Source organism: Trachemys scripta, chromosome 5 (genome assembly GCF_013100865.1).
Source record: "Trachemys scripta elegans isolate TJP31775 chromosome 5, CAS_Tse_1.0, whole genome shotgun sequence".
Classification (NCBI taxonomy): domain Eukaryota; kingdom Metazoa; phylum Chordata; order Testudines; family Emydidae; genus Trachemys; species Trachemys scripta.
The window spans coordinates 52438595-52454881 of record NC_048302.1 but is presented as its reverse complement, the minus strand read 5'-3'; the positions used below and the strand labels follow the sequence as shown (position 1 = coordinate 52454881).

Sequence of the window (16287 nt, the reverse complement as noted above, 5' to 3'; positions counted from 1 at the left end):
TCCCAGTCAGCAGCACAGCAGGGGTGCTAAGGCAGGCTTCCTGCCTGTCCTGGCATTGGCACCATGGACCGTGCTGCACCCGGAAGCGGCCAGCAGCAGATCCAGCTCCTAGGCGGAGGCATACAAGGGGCTCCACACAGCTCTCGCCCCCCCTCAGCTCCCATTTCCCTTCCTGCTCCTCCCACACACATCACCCAAGGGCAGTTGGAAAAGAGCCTCAGACAGCATATTTTAAAACCTTTTATATAACAATGTTCAAACTTTCATGGGCCCTTTTCAAACTGGATACACCATGTGTTCTCATTTTCTTTTTTTGCAGACATAATTTACATGGGAAGGGCTTAGACACACTGATGGGTGCTATTAAATACCCTAAAATATACAGAAAATGTGCTGATTAGTTGTGAGTAATAATTTTATACTTGAAAGGTCGCTAGAAAATTAAATGTGACAGTCTTCATTCTAGCACCTTTGATGCCCATATTTTATACTCTTTAGGAAAAATATGTCTCAGGATAAAATCAATTACCTTTTTATTAATTCTGTTTTTGTAATATTTTCTTTTTCGTTTTTAACAGAGAGGGAAAGGCACTGGTTAATGGTCTGTGGTTTAGAAACAGGAAAATAATTATCTTGGCTGTCAAACATTGCATAAGAAACACTAGCTTAATTTGAATTTACCAAAGTGCTTTTAGTTTATTATATCTTGGGTGTACACATTACATTGCAAAATTCATTTTAAATAGCTAGAGAACAAAAAGTCAACCAAATGCATTTAATCTGAAAAAGGATAGGCAATAAACTCTTTCCAGGTAATTTAAATTAATCTGCTACTTCTGTCAGCAAATTCCTAAATGAAATCTTGACAGTTATGTTCACAGAGATTTTCTTTAAAGGAGAAACTAAAAGTAAAATCCAGTGCAAACAGAAGTAGGTTATCCCTTCATCTGATGGCACACCTCTCCACTAGTCCCATATCCCGCCAATCTGCTGTCATCCCACTTCTGGTATTGTAAATCATCATCTGAAATGCTGAATCACAAAAACAGATTGTGGGAAACTATTCATGTCAAAGAAATTAATCAACACATCTCAAGCTTTCTTCCTTTATTTTTATGTCTCTCCCCTTTGGCCCTTGACAAGTTGAGACCTATACCTTGAGATACCTAGCTGCTTGTTCAGTTTTAAAAACCAGCTTGGCTCTATATTTCATCTGCGCCAATTAAAATAATTTTCTGCCGAGGGTGTAACTGTTCGATGGGCAAAAAATGAGCACTTTTCAGAACTCACTTTCTGGTTAATATTTTCACACAATAATGAAGACAGGCAAGAAAGAAACCCTTATAAACGTGTTTAATGCCACAACCTTGAACCATTGAGCAAATGAGGAAAGCACGGAGGTTACACGTCCAAAGCTCTCTTTGCCTTTGGATATTAATCAGTTGCTCTGATTTTAAGGGGGAAAACCCAAACAAATTCAGTTAGAATACAACAGCTTGCAAAACTGTATTCGCTCAAACACGCATGGTAATTTTTTTCTTTTTTGTAATGGGCAAGTAAATATCATTCAGTTTTTCATAAAAAAAATAATAATAAAAAAGGGGATAGAAGACTTGTCCCTGGGCTGGTAAGTTTTCAGGACAATTTTGTAAGATTGCAATATAACAATAACAGGTGTTGGCTCTACTTAGAGCCAGAAATACTTTCAACACAATTGACTGATGCAATCAGCAATAGCTAACCTTAAATTTAATTGTGATAAAAATCTCACTTAGCTCAGAATGCAGTGAGAAGGCTTTAGAAGGCCTGTGGCCCCTTTTAGGTAATGGAGCTATGAAATCTAAATTACGTGATTAAAATGGCAAGACTATGATGTGTCTCATAAGCCATGTGTGTGGCAGTGTCAAAATTGCCATAAGTGGACAGAATATTTAAAAAAGCTAAATTTAAAGAATTTGTGCAAAATAAATTTCTGCAGTGAGTTAGAATATAATGAATACACTCCACCCTTTTCCATCAGTATCACCTTATAAGCCTTTCACATAGCAGGAACACTATTATTTTGTGGCTTGCACATTTCAACAGCTTGTGAGGTAACACTCTTAATAAGCAATAGATTGTGAAAGTGTGGCCATTAGTACTTAACAGAAAAGAAACTGTTGACATGATGACCTTTGGTGACACTGAAATACAGGAATACCTCTAGGCACTACAAAGTTTTTAGTTTGCATAAATTTCCTTTTGATTTGTCTCTCTCTCTCTTCTGTAATAGATCAATATATACTTTTTTAAAAACTGCCAAAATAAGGCAGAATTCTATTTAGTGTCTAAAGCATACAAGGAAGCATCTCAAGGAAGGGGAAATTGTGAGAAGATTTGCTAGAGACATGCCAAATTTCAATGGCAAAGAAGAAACCAACTTTTACCTTGAAACTGAAAAACATTTTTGAGTTGCTCAGATTAGATTCAAATGGCATTTACTTTATTTTAATAGATTTTGCCTTGTGCCTTAAATTACCATTGTTCATTGTAAATAATGCGACAAACGATGCAGCCATCTAGTAATTCACAATATTCTGTACTAACAAACCAATCTATAGCTTACCTGTTCCTTGAAAAGAACATAACACATCACCAAGACAAACTCCTTTTGCATTCACATCTATTGAGGTCCTCATAATAGCACCCATTACTGTAGTACCTGATGCCTCCATAAAGTTAATAACCAAAAATCACAATAGGCCAGTAGTCTAGCTTTGCCGCTGCTTCCTCCAAATGTAGAATTCAGCACATTTTAAAATGTCAGAATCATAGCAACAGGACAGATGAGCATGACAACAAATAGGCGGCATACAATTCTACTTTATGCTATGTTATTGGAAATGAGGTACACTATACAGTATTAATACCACCCTCTCTTTGAATGTCCTTGTGGCAATACAAGCTGACAATAATGTAATGCCAAAAATGAATATGAAAAATATATTAAAATCCAAAACAGTCAAGAAAAGCACTACAATATTATTTTTAAAAGCATTATATCCACACTATCTGTAGAGTCTGGAAACTGGTGTTTGATAGTTTCTCTTTTAGGAAAACAAAACAATAAATAAAAAAATACTAAATTTTTGCTCATTGAAACTAACATTCTGGATGTTATTGAATTAAAAAGTCTAATAAAATGGAAGCTATAACTCAAGTGAGGACAAAAGCCCACACCAGGTACATCATTCACTACAAACTATGCCTTTTATCTCATCAAAGAGGGCTCAAATTGTCTAACTTGGGTACCTAAAGTTAAGCACTGAGATCAAAAGGAGTCACAAGTGCTCAGAACCTCTGAAAACCCATTCATTTTAGGTACCTATATATTGATATTGGTGCGCAACTTTAGGAAACCCAGCTTTAAAAAAAAATTGGCCCTGAAGCAGTGAAATGGTTGAAAGAGTCAAGGAAATCTTCAGATTGCTACTTGTTTACTAAGAAGCAGAATACTGGAGATAAAAATGTCATACTGAAAAATTGATAGTGCACAATCTTGACTGAGCCCCACTGTCAGGGAGTGAAGGAGGGACAGAAGAGCATCCCCTTCCACGGGGTAGAGAGATTCTCTTTCACAAACACCTCTGTGACCCCTCCCACCATCCCCAAACTTTCCCACCTGTCAAGAGAATTAAAAGAAAACTCTGAATTTCAACCCAGTGTTTTGAGGCCTCCTCAATGTGTATTTCCAGATGAGGGTATAATTTTGGTCCCAATCCCCCTTATGGTAGCCCTTTGACAAGTACCATATTTATTGTTCAGAATAAATGAAAGGTCTGATTCTCCACTAAGATCAGTTTAAAACAGGAGTAACTCCTCTAAAGTCCTTGAAGGACTGGGGCAAGAGGTAAATCAGGCCCCAGCATCTCTGCTTTAATAGTATGAAAAAATTAGAAATTAGTATCCTAAATAAGACTACCCCATATTACATGGAGTACCAAACACATGCTTTGCTTATAGATGCTTCAATTGCAGTATTGGTGAAGAAAATAAGGAAAGTTTGCTCACCAGCAAGAATAATTATGCACAGTAACACTTCAGTACTTGAAAGTGATGTGCATGAGTGGAAGCCTGATATAGTTGCTCTTTTTTTTTTAAAAAAAAGCCTAGCATAATTAGCTCACACCTAGTTTCACTCAAGACCATGGCAATAATTCCATTGGCTTCAACGGGACAGGAATTTGGTCCAATTTTGCAGTTTGGGTTTTTTTCTCAACAACTTGCTTTTGAAAATATTTTTAGGCTTAGTTTTTTTTAGAAGTACTGTGTATTGTATCTACAATCTAGCAACTTCACAGAAAAAAACTGTTTGGTAATTTAGGCACTTTTCCCATATATCTTAATTTTTATTGTTTCTGGTTCCATTGGACAGAGTTTACACATCAAAATTGAACAATTTGATTTATTTAAAATTCACCTAAAAATGCATTGTATTTAGGTTGTTTTTTTTTTTTTAAAAAAGAACATTCAAAGCATCAAAATATTACTAATTTAAAAAGAACCCTTGTTAAGAATAAAACAGTTTACATACTGTAGATTGGAAAAAAACCTGTGGTAGATTAGGCACAGTACTAAGGCCAGCATGACAGAAAACAAGACTAACACACTCATTCAACATGTAAAAGGTCTGGACAAAGAGAGAGAGTTTATTGAAAGGTATCTGTGTAAAAAAAAGTGTTAGTAAATTTTCAATCCAGACATAATTAATAAATTTAAGTCATTTATGTACTTGAAGAAAATCTATTTTCTTCCTGACAGCTAAATTATGGTTCTAAACCAAGTCAGAGTATTATTTGGAACTGGGATAGTGAACAAAAAGGATCACAGTACACAAAGCTTTAAATCCTGTACCAGGAAAAAGCAACAAGGGGATCCGTTAGGTATAGTATCTATTTTATAAAAAACAGATATAAAATATCAGTTGCATAGGGATCTAAATATAAGGCAAAGCAGAAGATTAAGTAAAATAAAGATTGTAGAAAGGGCACTATAGTGTCAAAACATAGTATTTCCATTTGAATTACTATCTAATTCAAAATCACAGTATCGTGCTAGTACTACAAACAGAGAATGTCAAACTGTCCCATTAATTTCAAATTGAAAACCAACATTAGGACTTCTAAGAAATATAAAACTAAGTTCATTGTCTAACCTGATCAGTGTATTAGCACAACAGTGCTTGGTACGTACCTGATTATTTATATATTCTACCTTCTGTAAATAATATCAAGGTTACTACTTGTTAATAAGTGTGAGATCACAACATTACTGCATGCCATCAGTGGTTTGCAGGTTTACTCAACAATTAATTATTCAGTCTTTAAAAGTGTAAGATCCCACCCTGCAGAATCTTCACCCAATGAACACAGAACACTGTCATTAATAAAATACATTAGACATTCCACCACTAATAACTAATGTTTAAGCCATGTTGCTAGATCCTAAAACCAATGTAGTTCATTATTATTAACTCACAGCAATTTTTGTTAGGAAGGTAACCTGTAGACTTCCAAATATTCTTTGCATGTATTAAATATAAAAACAGTATGTAACTATCGTTTATTTCTTGACATTTCAAGTAGATTATTAAACTGTGACACTACTTCTGCTAAATCATTTCTAAGTTGTTAACATGAAGTTCAAACATTAATTTCCATATCTACAAGTAGCTTAATTAACCTAGAATTGTAATGTATAGTAGTGTAAGAAAAAATTCTCAAAATGAATTCGTCATTAAAATTCATTAACTGGGAATACCTGAACCAACATTTTAACTGAAAAAGTGCATAAACATATTAATACTACAAATATGTTAAATGAAGAACAAAAGGTTTTCTGGGAGCCAAGCAATACTATTTTTACACATTATTTACATTTGATGAATTATCCAGAGACCACAGGGCACAATTTAGGATCTTAAGATTTCTTTGATGTATTTAAAACGTCCTTGGACTTAGATTTCTTTGATAAATTTTAAGCATTCTTCCATCTATTCATTCTGGAAGCAACACACCAGTGAATTGCCAAGTACTGTTCAGTCAAGCAACATGGCAGTTATGGTTCTGTATTTCATCAAAATTCATTGGGATAAATGATACTTCTTTTGTTCTTTGAGGAATAGTAGAATTTTCATTTTACACTTTTAGTTGGGGTTTCAGATTCTGTAGACTGCCTCCCATCAGTCCATGCTTCTCGCGTGCTCTTCAGTGCTAGTGTTTTCTGTTGGTCAACCACAACATAATCCACTCTTTCATCTGCCACACTGCTCCCTGAACCACTGCTTTTTTTCTGGAAAGGGGAGAGTGAGAAAAAGGCAAGTTAACATATATTTACAATCAAATGAAGCCAGGTTCATTTGCAATAGAGCTATGAATGTAATAAGTATTTTAAAAAAATAATACTACATACACAGAGTACTACCTACTCTATTCAACATATTGCATATGTTTTTGTTGAACATAATCTCACTTATGCTTGAGGACAATAAAACACTGAAAGACATCTCTGATAAAAACTTAGACTGTAACAAGACATCAGGCAACACTGATGATCACGTATAATAGCGCTCAATTTTGCTGATACTGGAAAAAATACAAATGAGGGTTGAGAGCTGTAGGGAAATTCGAGTGGGAAGGTATAATCATAGAATCGTAGGATTGGAAGGGAACTTGAGAAGTCATCTAGTCCACTTCCCTGAACTCATGGCAGAACTAAGTATTATCTAGGCCATTGATACAAACACAGCCTGCTTAAGATTTTATTTTAATAGCTCCCAGTTATACGAGATAAGGCTTGTATAAAATACTAGGATTCAGGATTCCAGGGAAGAAATCCCAAGAGAGAAAATACTTGATCTACTGTGCACTCATTGAAAGTTAAAACGAAACTTCGCTACGTGTACTGAAGTTGTAGACACAGGCACTTCCCATACTGATAAAACTACAGTGACAGTTATGTGACGCGAGATCTGTGTAACTCTCAGAAAGAGATTGTGAGTAAAGTTGATCAAGGATTTGACTTCTCTTATCATGCCTTGACAGACCAAGGTAATAGCCCCATGCAAATCTGTCATTAGGATATATTATAGCTTTGCCAGAAGGGTGCAATATTGCTTCTATGACTGATAGCTGCTAGATAATCAGGGCGAAGCTGCTGGGCTGCTTTTCTTTTTCATTGAGTAGGATAATCCAATCTAAATTTGCAACAACTCATACGTTCTTCATGCAGCTCAGTTCTGTACATCAGATCAACCTTCTTTTGAACAGTCATTTTGTTTACCTTACGAGGTGGAGTAGATTTCCCAGAATCTAGATCCAGATCTAAGTATTCGACTTGTTTATCTCCTTTGGGTTTTATCCTAGGGCTACTTCCTCCATCAAGACTGTTGCTGCCGAACAAAATCTGAAATTATAATGAAAAATAATCAAGTCAACAACAATGAATATTCGAACATTCTGCTCAGTCTATTAAACACTATCTACATAGTCAAGATTTTGGAACTCATCAAGGAGATCTCCTGGTCTGGTAAATAATTCATATTTTATAGCCTATTATTAATGATCTAACAATATTCTAAACAAAAATTAGGTTTAACTTATGTTGATCTTGGGACACAGAGTCAAAAGACAGGGTAAAAAAAATCAAGTTTCAGGTAGACACTCCAAAAAGATTGTGTCTAATTCCTACATATGAGTGAGCTAAGGACAGTCTATGGATTTTCTGATTGGCACTCTGTGTCTCGAGTTTAACATTACTTAAGTAAAGAATTTTGTATTTCACTATATCACTATTAATAGTCATTTGATAAAAACTCAGCCTTACAATACCGGTAAAGTTTTGAAAAAAATCTTTTGCATTTCATTCAAAAACTATCATAATAACTAATCTGAAAATCCAAAAGAATTATTCAGTTGATAAAACTGCAGGATTAATCTAACTCTAGAAAATTTGGACAGGGCTGCCTAAAATGAACTATTGTATTGCATGAACCTAGTTTTCAATTAGCCCAGATTTTTACCACCTCACCTCCTCTGTCCTCTCCCAGCCTGATCCCTCCCTCTTAACAGGTGTTATAGGAACAGTACAATAGAAGGACTCTTCTCTAAAAGATAAAGAAAAAAAAAGGAAGACAGAGGGCAGCAGTCAGCAAAAAATGAAGAGCAAGGCAGAAGGAAAGACAGGGTAAGGCTGACAGCAACTTGAAAGAAAATGCTGAATATTGCTCATTTAACTAAATTAAACAGAAATATGACACGTAAAAATAAGATACATTAAAGTCAATGACAGGAAAGGATGAGAAAATTATGGACCCTTTTTTAAGTTGTAGTTAAAACAATGAAGTTTCCAAAAACTTTATATACTCAGTGCATTTTATAAACCTAAAGCTTTGTAGCCATCTCAAGATCACTGGGAAAACCCCTCAATGCTTAAAGAGTTAATTTAGGGGAGTTGTTCTGTTCTTTTTTTTTTTTTAATTCCATTACACAATTTATTCCATTATCACCAATGCCTTTAACAGTAGGAGGAAACATGGACAAACAAAAATGGCTAGGATTAAAAAAACTGAGTCAATTAAGCATCTGAGTTGTTTGTTAGGAACTTCTTTGAAAGGGTTTACTATATTTCATTTATAAAATACAAGTTTTATTGTCTGTATCATTGTTTCTGGCATGTGTAATAGTATATTACTCTTTATATAGAAAAGGGTCTATATTTCACACATTTACACAAACAGGATGTGTCCAATAAAAACAAAAACCAAAGTCTTAAAATATAATTAAAAGAAAAACAAAAGGGATTTGGTACCATAATCTAGAAGAATGAGAGATGTAAGACAGTAGAAAATTGTATAAGCAATGGGCCAGTCCTTTAGATATGAAATTAAACACATTCATTTAAGTTTTAAAATTAAATTTCTTAAGTGGCATCTTGGTCTAGTGGCTTGAACACAGAATCAGCAAACAGAAATGCCTGATTTCTAATTCTGATTCTGCTACTGATTTGCTGCATGGCTAAAGGTAATTCACAATCACTGTGTCTCAATTTCTCCAGCTGTAAAATGGAATATATCACTGCTTACTTACCAGTAACTCCTTCACAAGGCTGTTGTGAGGATCAGTTAATGCCTGCACAGTGCTTTCAAATATTACTATTTGTATTTTAATTCCTACTAAATAAGAATCTAAGCAACACTTAGATATTAAGTGATGAGCACTATGTAAAAAAATTAAAATAGCTAAGATGGGCCTGAGTTGAAAAGTTCGGCTACAGATGATATGAACTTTCCCAAAGTTCAATGGTGCTCTGAACTATATTTTGGTTTAGGAAAGTACTAACCTTTTATTTTAAAATGCTTCTGCAAATTCTTGCTTCTATTTGGGAAAAACCATGCATCACTCATGATACATTTCAGTGAACACCTAAATATAATGTACACACAGCTAACAACTTCTACACTGTATCTGATGTGAACAAGTGAAATGAAATTTAATTCACTTTTGCTAACAATTTCTTGGATGACTATACTGAAAGCAAAAAGCTATCTGAAGAAAAAAGTAGACAATATAATCATTATCATTTTATCTTGTATACAAAATATCTCCTTTTTAAAAAAAAAGTATAATAAACATATACATATTTTTAGAAAAACTTGAAAAGGAAATATCAATGGAGATTTCTTATGACTTTTTTGTTCCTTCCGTGGTTCTTGCAATGTTTACTTGCAACATTTCTTTTTCAAAAGGACTCTGGAGTGGCTTGAGAATACTAGCATTATTTATATCCACTGAAACAGATTACTTACGGACACGTAGCCCAGGAACAAAGATTACAGAAAGGAAGAGACAGAAACCTTGGGAAAGAACATATTTTAAACCCCTTTGTCCAAAAGGTGTCCTACTCTCAACATATATTGTGGACATACTAACCTTCCTCTTTATTGAACAACTCTACTCTTAACATTCTCACTGCTACACTGTTAAAACAAAGCTAAAATTCTATAAATGGTTTTTGGTTTTGATGCAGAAAATGGAAAAAAAGGTTTGTTGACTGAAGAAGGATTTGTGTTTGCATAATTTAAAAGTAAGGACTGCACAGGAAGAGAGTAGTTAAGATGTAGATTTTACATACTGAGTCTTCAGTGGACTGATTTGGATTCATGGGTACATAATTCTCTTCACTGTCGTGTGAGTCACTGCTGGAAGTTGTGCTATGAACTGAATCCGGTCTGGGAGACATAGGAAACCTGGAGGAGCTAATTACCAGGAATTATTTTACAAACAATCAAACTAGAATATTTTAACACTCCTGGTAAACAAAACAAAAAAAAGTATATTAGAGCTTAAACTCTTATTTGTCAGCTTTACCAGGGTTGAGTTTTCTGGTTATACATTGTCTTCTTTATTTAACAAATGATACCGAACATACATACATACATACATACATATAGCTGACACATGCTTGCGCACATGGCTGCGCTTGTGTACACACACACACACACACACACACACACACACACACACGCGCGCACAATGGAAATCTCAGTCTCTGCTAGAGAGGCTGAAAAAGGAAAGATTGCAGATATATTTATTAATGCTCCAGTACAAAGAAAATAAATCCTCTAAAGTAAGAAAATCTAAGAGACTTACTCTCGTGCAAAACTTCGGGTGATAGGAGATCTAACTGGGGCTTGCAATTCTTCCCATTCTGGCAGAGGTTTTATTTCTAGTGGAGCTGGTTTTGCTATATAAAAAACAAACAACACTCTTAAAGCACAGAAAATTTGAAAACAAATCCAAATTCAGCAGCTATTCTAAGGCCAACAATGCACAGAAATCAATATCATTACTTTTATTTTAAGTTGCCACTGAGTAAAAGATTTTCATATAAACCCCAAAATACACTTATCCGGAAATGTTCATTTCTGAAAAAGGTTTCTGAACCACTGTCTGTATTATAAACTTTCCAAAATAATTATGATGTTGTTAGTAATGAGTGCACCCACAAATTAGAGAATTTTGAAAGCTGAATATTAACATGCAATTCTATTCTGAAAAGGGAATCTGAAAATGGCACTCTAGGATTCTATGTTTATTGCGCCACAAAGACTCATCAAATTGCCAGTCCTGCAAACTCTAGATCTGAAATATTTTCTTGGCTCATACACCTTTGTCAATAATAAAGACTCGTCAGACCCAATTCTGCATTCACTTACACATTTGCAATCCCATTGTTAGGGCTGCAGAGGTGAAAGTGAGGGCCCTTTAACTGGAATTTAGTTAACAAAATTGATGAGGCATGAGTCATAACAGAATCCAGCTCAGTCTTCCATAGGTGAGTTAGTTCTCTGTACTGCTTAACTTGAGAGAAAAGCAGAAGAAACATACCAGCACCATTAACATCAGATGATAGGATTCTGAGTAACGTGCATTTTTACACAATTTTCAGAGCTTAAACTACAACGGAAATTAAATTTAAGTGATTTTGAGTTGTAAAAAACCCAATGGATTTCTGTACTGCAAGACTTATAGGGAAGTCTATTTATCATCAATCTTAATTTCTATCATATTTGACATTTAAAAATTCAAATATTATTTTGAGAAGGTAGTTATGAAATTATTATGAACGCTATTAGAGTTTTTTCACAAAAAAAACCCCAAAATTAAATATCAGCTACACAGGATTGTTGACAGCCCATCTGACTGCTCCAAGACCAACCTACTTACCAATATCAAACTTCAGCCAGTTTAAAACTAGTTCATACACAGTGAAACCTGTCAAAGTGACCACTTGTGGGACTCTCAAAAATCAATTGCTTAACAGAGGTGGTCTTATAAGGGGGAGCAGAACTGTACTCATTTCACCTAGGGTGGCTATTTTGAGGCAGTATTAGCATAAAGGGTTATCTAAAAAGGTCAGCCCTTGGTACAAATTTCTATGTAATTTTTTTTTAATTGAAATGTTACAGATAAGTGATTATTGGACTAATCGCACCAAACTGTTCTCCACTGCAGTTAAAATGCAGTATAGTCACCTACATGTACCTCAAGAGGTATCAGCATACAGCAGTAACTTACAATGAACATCAGAACTTACTCTGCCAGCTTAATTCATGCTTAGCAGCAACTTATTTATCAGGTAGTCCCATTGATTTAAAAAAAAATCCCAATAATTTATTTCCGTGACTTACTTAAGGAATAAGATACTACTCAACGTAAGCTAGGGTGGCAGAACTGAACCTTACTTAAGCAACAAATATGCTACCGGATGAGTGGCTATGGTGGATACCAGCACAGCCCAAGTGCTTTTTAAGGCATGAGACTGAATGGCAGCTACACTCAACAGCTCATGTGCAACCACTGTATCTTTAGAAATGCAGTAAGGTCTTGATCGAAAGCCCAATGAAATCAGCAAGATTCAGTCTATCAATTTAAATGGACTTTTGATCAGGCTTTAAATGCACTTGATGAAGCATGCTTTAAAAAAAAAAAAGTTTGACATTTGTAATTTGTCCTAACCCATGTGACTGTACTGGATACCAACACAGTTAGTGTCTACAATAAACCTGTCAGACTCCACCTTCGTAATGCTCATTTAAAAAACATAAATGAATTCACTGTACTAATAGATGGTCACAGGATCAATCTCTTTGACTGCACCTTGACATTTAGCTAACAGCAGATTATTAACTTGTGACATTTATGTTCTCTCTTAATTAGAAGTTCTTTCAAACAACATACTGGTTGATCACATACCCTTGTTTCTAAATAAACAGATACAAAATTAAATCTGAAATATGAGCAGCTATAAACAGAACAGAACAAAACTTGTGTGTATAAGTGTTAATTTCTGGTAAAGCTTTACTTATACTATTCAGGATGTAAGAATGTTTTCCCCTGCATGGGAAACACTTTTGATTAGCAAGTAAAATGTGTCCAATATCTTAGATTACAACATTAGCAGTGACAATGCTTTATTACAGTTTAATCTTTAAAAGAAACATACTTTTTTTTTTTAAAAACACAGCCCCATACAACATGCAGTGCTATAGTACATACCCTTTCTTCTTGTAGCAAAGTCACCTATGGTTTGTGAATCAGTTCGCTCTAAACCATGTGGTTTAGGTCTTAAAATTTTAGGACTTTGACCTAATTGGTAAAAAGAAGACTCTCTTAATATAATGTTCGTTTTATAATTGGAAAAATGGAATTCTGTAAATAAGCAGCAGAACCCCTTGCAGAAAGGCTAACTGCATAAGCATAAGCAAGCTGCTGAGGGAGAGTTTTACAGCCCAGCTAGGTCTCATGCCAGGGCTTAAGCAAAACACTTTAAAGGAACAAAACATTGCATGCAAGAAGCTTGTCTGAAGCAAGTAAGATGTATCTAAAAGGTAGAAAGCTATTTTAAAAAAAAAAGACATTTCTGTTGAATTACAATTTTTAAAAGTAGTTTTGAATAAAAAATTGCCATGTTAGAGGAACATTTAAGAAGATATGGAAAATGGTTATCCTTTAAAATTTAGGTTAAAATGAAATTGTAAAAGATAGTTTATATGAATTTCCACTATATTAATCCTTAAAAACCAGCAAAATCCCTTTATTTTTCTTCCAGATAAGTCTTTTGGGAGTCTTTTTCATACTGTATTTGCTGATCTGTCTCAAGCTTCCTTCTGACCCTGAGGAAGCAGACATGACTTTCTCTTAGTGTCACAGTCATTCTGTAGAGGACTAATTCCAGGTTTAATTCTGGGCCATGGGCTGTGATATAAACTTAAGTCTGCATATGTCCGATCCAGAAGAACTCTCATTGATGTTAACAGGAGGTCTGCATAAAGAGCTAGAGTAGATCGACTGTGGCTATGTTGATGTTATAAATAATGCCAAACGTTTCAGATCTGGGTTCCTCAATACAGGCTCCTGAATCCCATATTTAGGAACGCAAATAAAAAAGTGTCCTAATTTTCAGAGGCGCTTACTACCTGCTGCTCCCACTTATTTTAAACCTCACTTTAGGCACTCAGGTTTGAACAATTTGGCACAAACTTTTCCTATAGCTATTTATTATTCAGTATCTTACTGTTGTATTCATAGATATTGTTATATTCGGATGACATGCTGCCCTTTATGACCACTGTATTTTTGACCTTTGTTTCTCTTTCTTACCCATCTTTTTTTCTCTGGTTCTCCTCTCCCAGCCTTGTCTTTGTCTCTCCCCTTCTTTTGCCCCTCTGCATTGTTCTCCCTGGAGCAAATCCCAAATCTCCCCCCTCCCTCCATGGGCTACATTACCATTCCCCTCCCTGTCCTAACTGCTCAAAGGGGGGGAGGGATAGCTCAGGGGTTTGAGCATTAGCCTGCTAAACCCAGGGTTAGGAGTTCAATCCTTGAGGGGGCCATTTAGGGATCTGAGGCAAAAATCTGTCTGGGGATTGGTCCTGCTTTGAGCAGGGGGTTGGACTAGATGACCTCCTGAGGTCCCTTCCAACTCTGATAGTCTATGAAAAACTCTATGAAAACAATCAGCAATGAAATAGTTAATGTTAAGCGGTTAAATGTCACCATCAAATTTAAGAGGGAATGAGATTGGTGGAGAGCAGGGAGTTCACAGCTATTGTTTCAGGCTATCTGCAGAGTCAAAAAGACAACACTATATTGGTTTATAATTGCTTAACATTTAAAATTATTAGTAACAAAAACATCCAAACATAGGCCAGAATCTTGGCATACTTTAGGCTTAATCCTTTAAAACAGGTCAAACAGCAGATACCGTTTCAGTGTATTTCACACAGGTTAAGTAACTACAACAGCTAACTAGCTAGGCTTAACTACAAACTCCTGCTAAATTGTGAAGTAAATTTCTCTTTTACTTTTTTCTTCTATTGTATATACTTTACACCTATAAATTTGCAATAAAGATACGGTAGCTCAAGCTATATCATCTGATACATTATACTGTGCTATTACTAGATTACACAATTCTTAATTGACACCTTTTAGATGCAAGAAACTATATTAGAAAATTACAGCTATCAAAAGGCATTCTGTAATAGACCCCTTCAAGAAAGTTTAATTGCCTAGGCAACCTGACCACAAAATGCTCCATATAGTTCATACGAGGTTGTCCATTTTAAATATATATGTAGTCAATGTAAAACAGGGAATCACCACAGAGCAGGTCAGTTTCTAGTGGGGGCTTGCCAGTATCTGTTCTTAGCCCTACACTATTTAACATTTTTAATCAATGACCTGGAAGAAAACATATAATCATTACTAATAAAGTTTGCAGATGACACAAAAATTGGGGGAGAGGTAAATAATGAAGAGGACAGGTCACTGATACAGAGTGATCTGCATCATTTGGTAAAGTGGGTACAAGCAAACAATATGCATTTTAATATGGCCAAATGTAAAAGTACACATCAAGGACCAAAGAATGTAGGCCATACTTAAAGGATGGGGAATGCTATCAAGGGAAATTAGCTGTGAGATGTGCTAAGTGTTTCAAAGAGTTCAGCCTAAATACCATACAGATTTTGAGTCAAGAGAACTGACAACTTCTTAGACAAAAAAGAAAAGAGTTTTGAATTGTCTTGTAAGCTAAAGATTTTAACAACTATTTGAAACTTTGGTTCAAGTGGTATAAGACCTGGTGGTACTGGTGAAATTCCAGAAGAGTTAGAATAGCTTCAAAATTATTACCTGCATGTTACGTTCTGGGTTTCCTGTGTGATAGTCTTGTGCATGTATCAGTGGCAAAACTTGGCTATGAGTATCACCCGGCCAAGGCAATTCAGAACTGAATTTACACTCTGATAATTAAATAACTTGTCTAAACTTCTAAATCCTACTGTAGAATTGTTTGGTTGAATTGATGTGAGCAGTCCCATAATTCCATTGGCATATAAACTTGATTGGAAATAAATAAGGATAGATTGTTCCACATTAATACCAGAATCACCCATACACTCATACTAGTAAAGAACTAGGATAAAAGTTTGATAAAACTGTGAATTAATTTAACTGATTTATTATCTCTTGAAAACTAACATCCCACATTGTGGTCAATTTTTCTGTCTGTGAACACCAGAATCTAACCATCTTTATTTTGCTTTTTGTAATTTTTTAAATCTGCTTTAAAAGCTATTTTGGCTAATAAAACTCATCAATTTATAATAATTCTTCACTCTGTACTTATGCTAAGGAGAACAGATCCAGAGAACAGTGAGAAACCTAGCAGAGGTAAGTGATT

General features: G+C 35.0%; 1 protein-coding gene across 7 annotated transcripts in view; it reads right to left on the bottom strand.

Annotated features, from left to right (window-relative positions):
* Positions 1 to 4481: 4481 nt before the first annotated feature.
* The window catches only part of GAB1 (GRB2 associated binding protein 1), a 134677-nt gene continuing 122871 nt past the window's right edge, over positions 4482 to 16287 (bottom strand). For 3 of the 7 annotated variants that reach the window (XM_034772401.1, XM_034772399.1, XM_034772404.1), the window contains 5 exons: positions 13098 to 13187; positions 10689 to 10782; positions 10171 to 10294; positions 7321 to 7443; positions 4482 to 6330 (listed from right to left, as the gene is read on the bottom strand). In XM_034772401.1, coding sequence (XP_034628292.1) covers positions 6172 to 6330; positions 7321 to 7443; positions 10171 to 10294; positions 10689 to 10782; positions 13098 to 13187 — 590 coding nt within the window. In that variant the 3' untranslated portion in view covers positions 4482 to 6171. Of the gene's footprint in view, positions 6331 to 7320; positions 7444 to 8067; positions 8144 to 10170; positions 10295 to 10688; positions 10783 to 13097; positions 13188 to 16287 lie in introns of those variants that run through there. The other 4 variants (XM_034772403.1, XM_034772400.1, XM_034772398.1 and 1 more) reach the window with 3 other exon arrangements.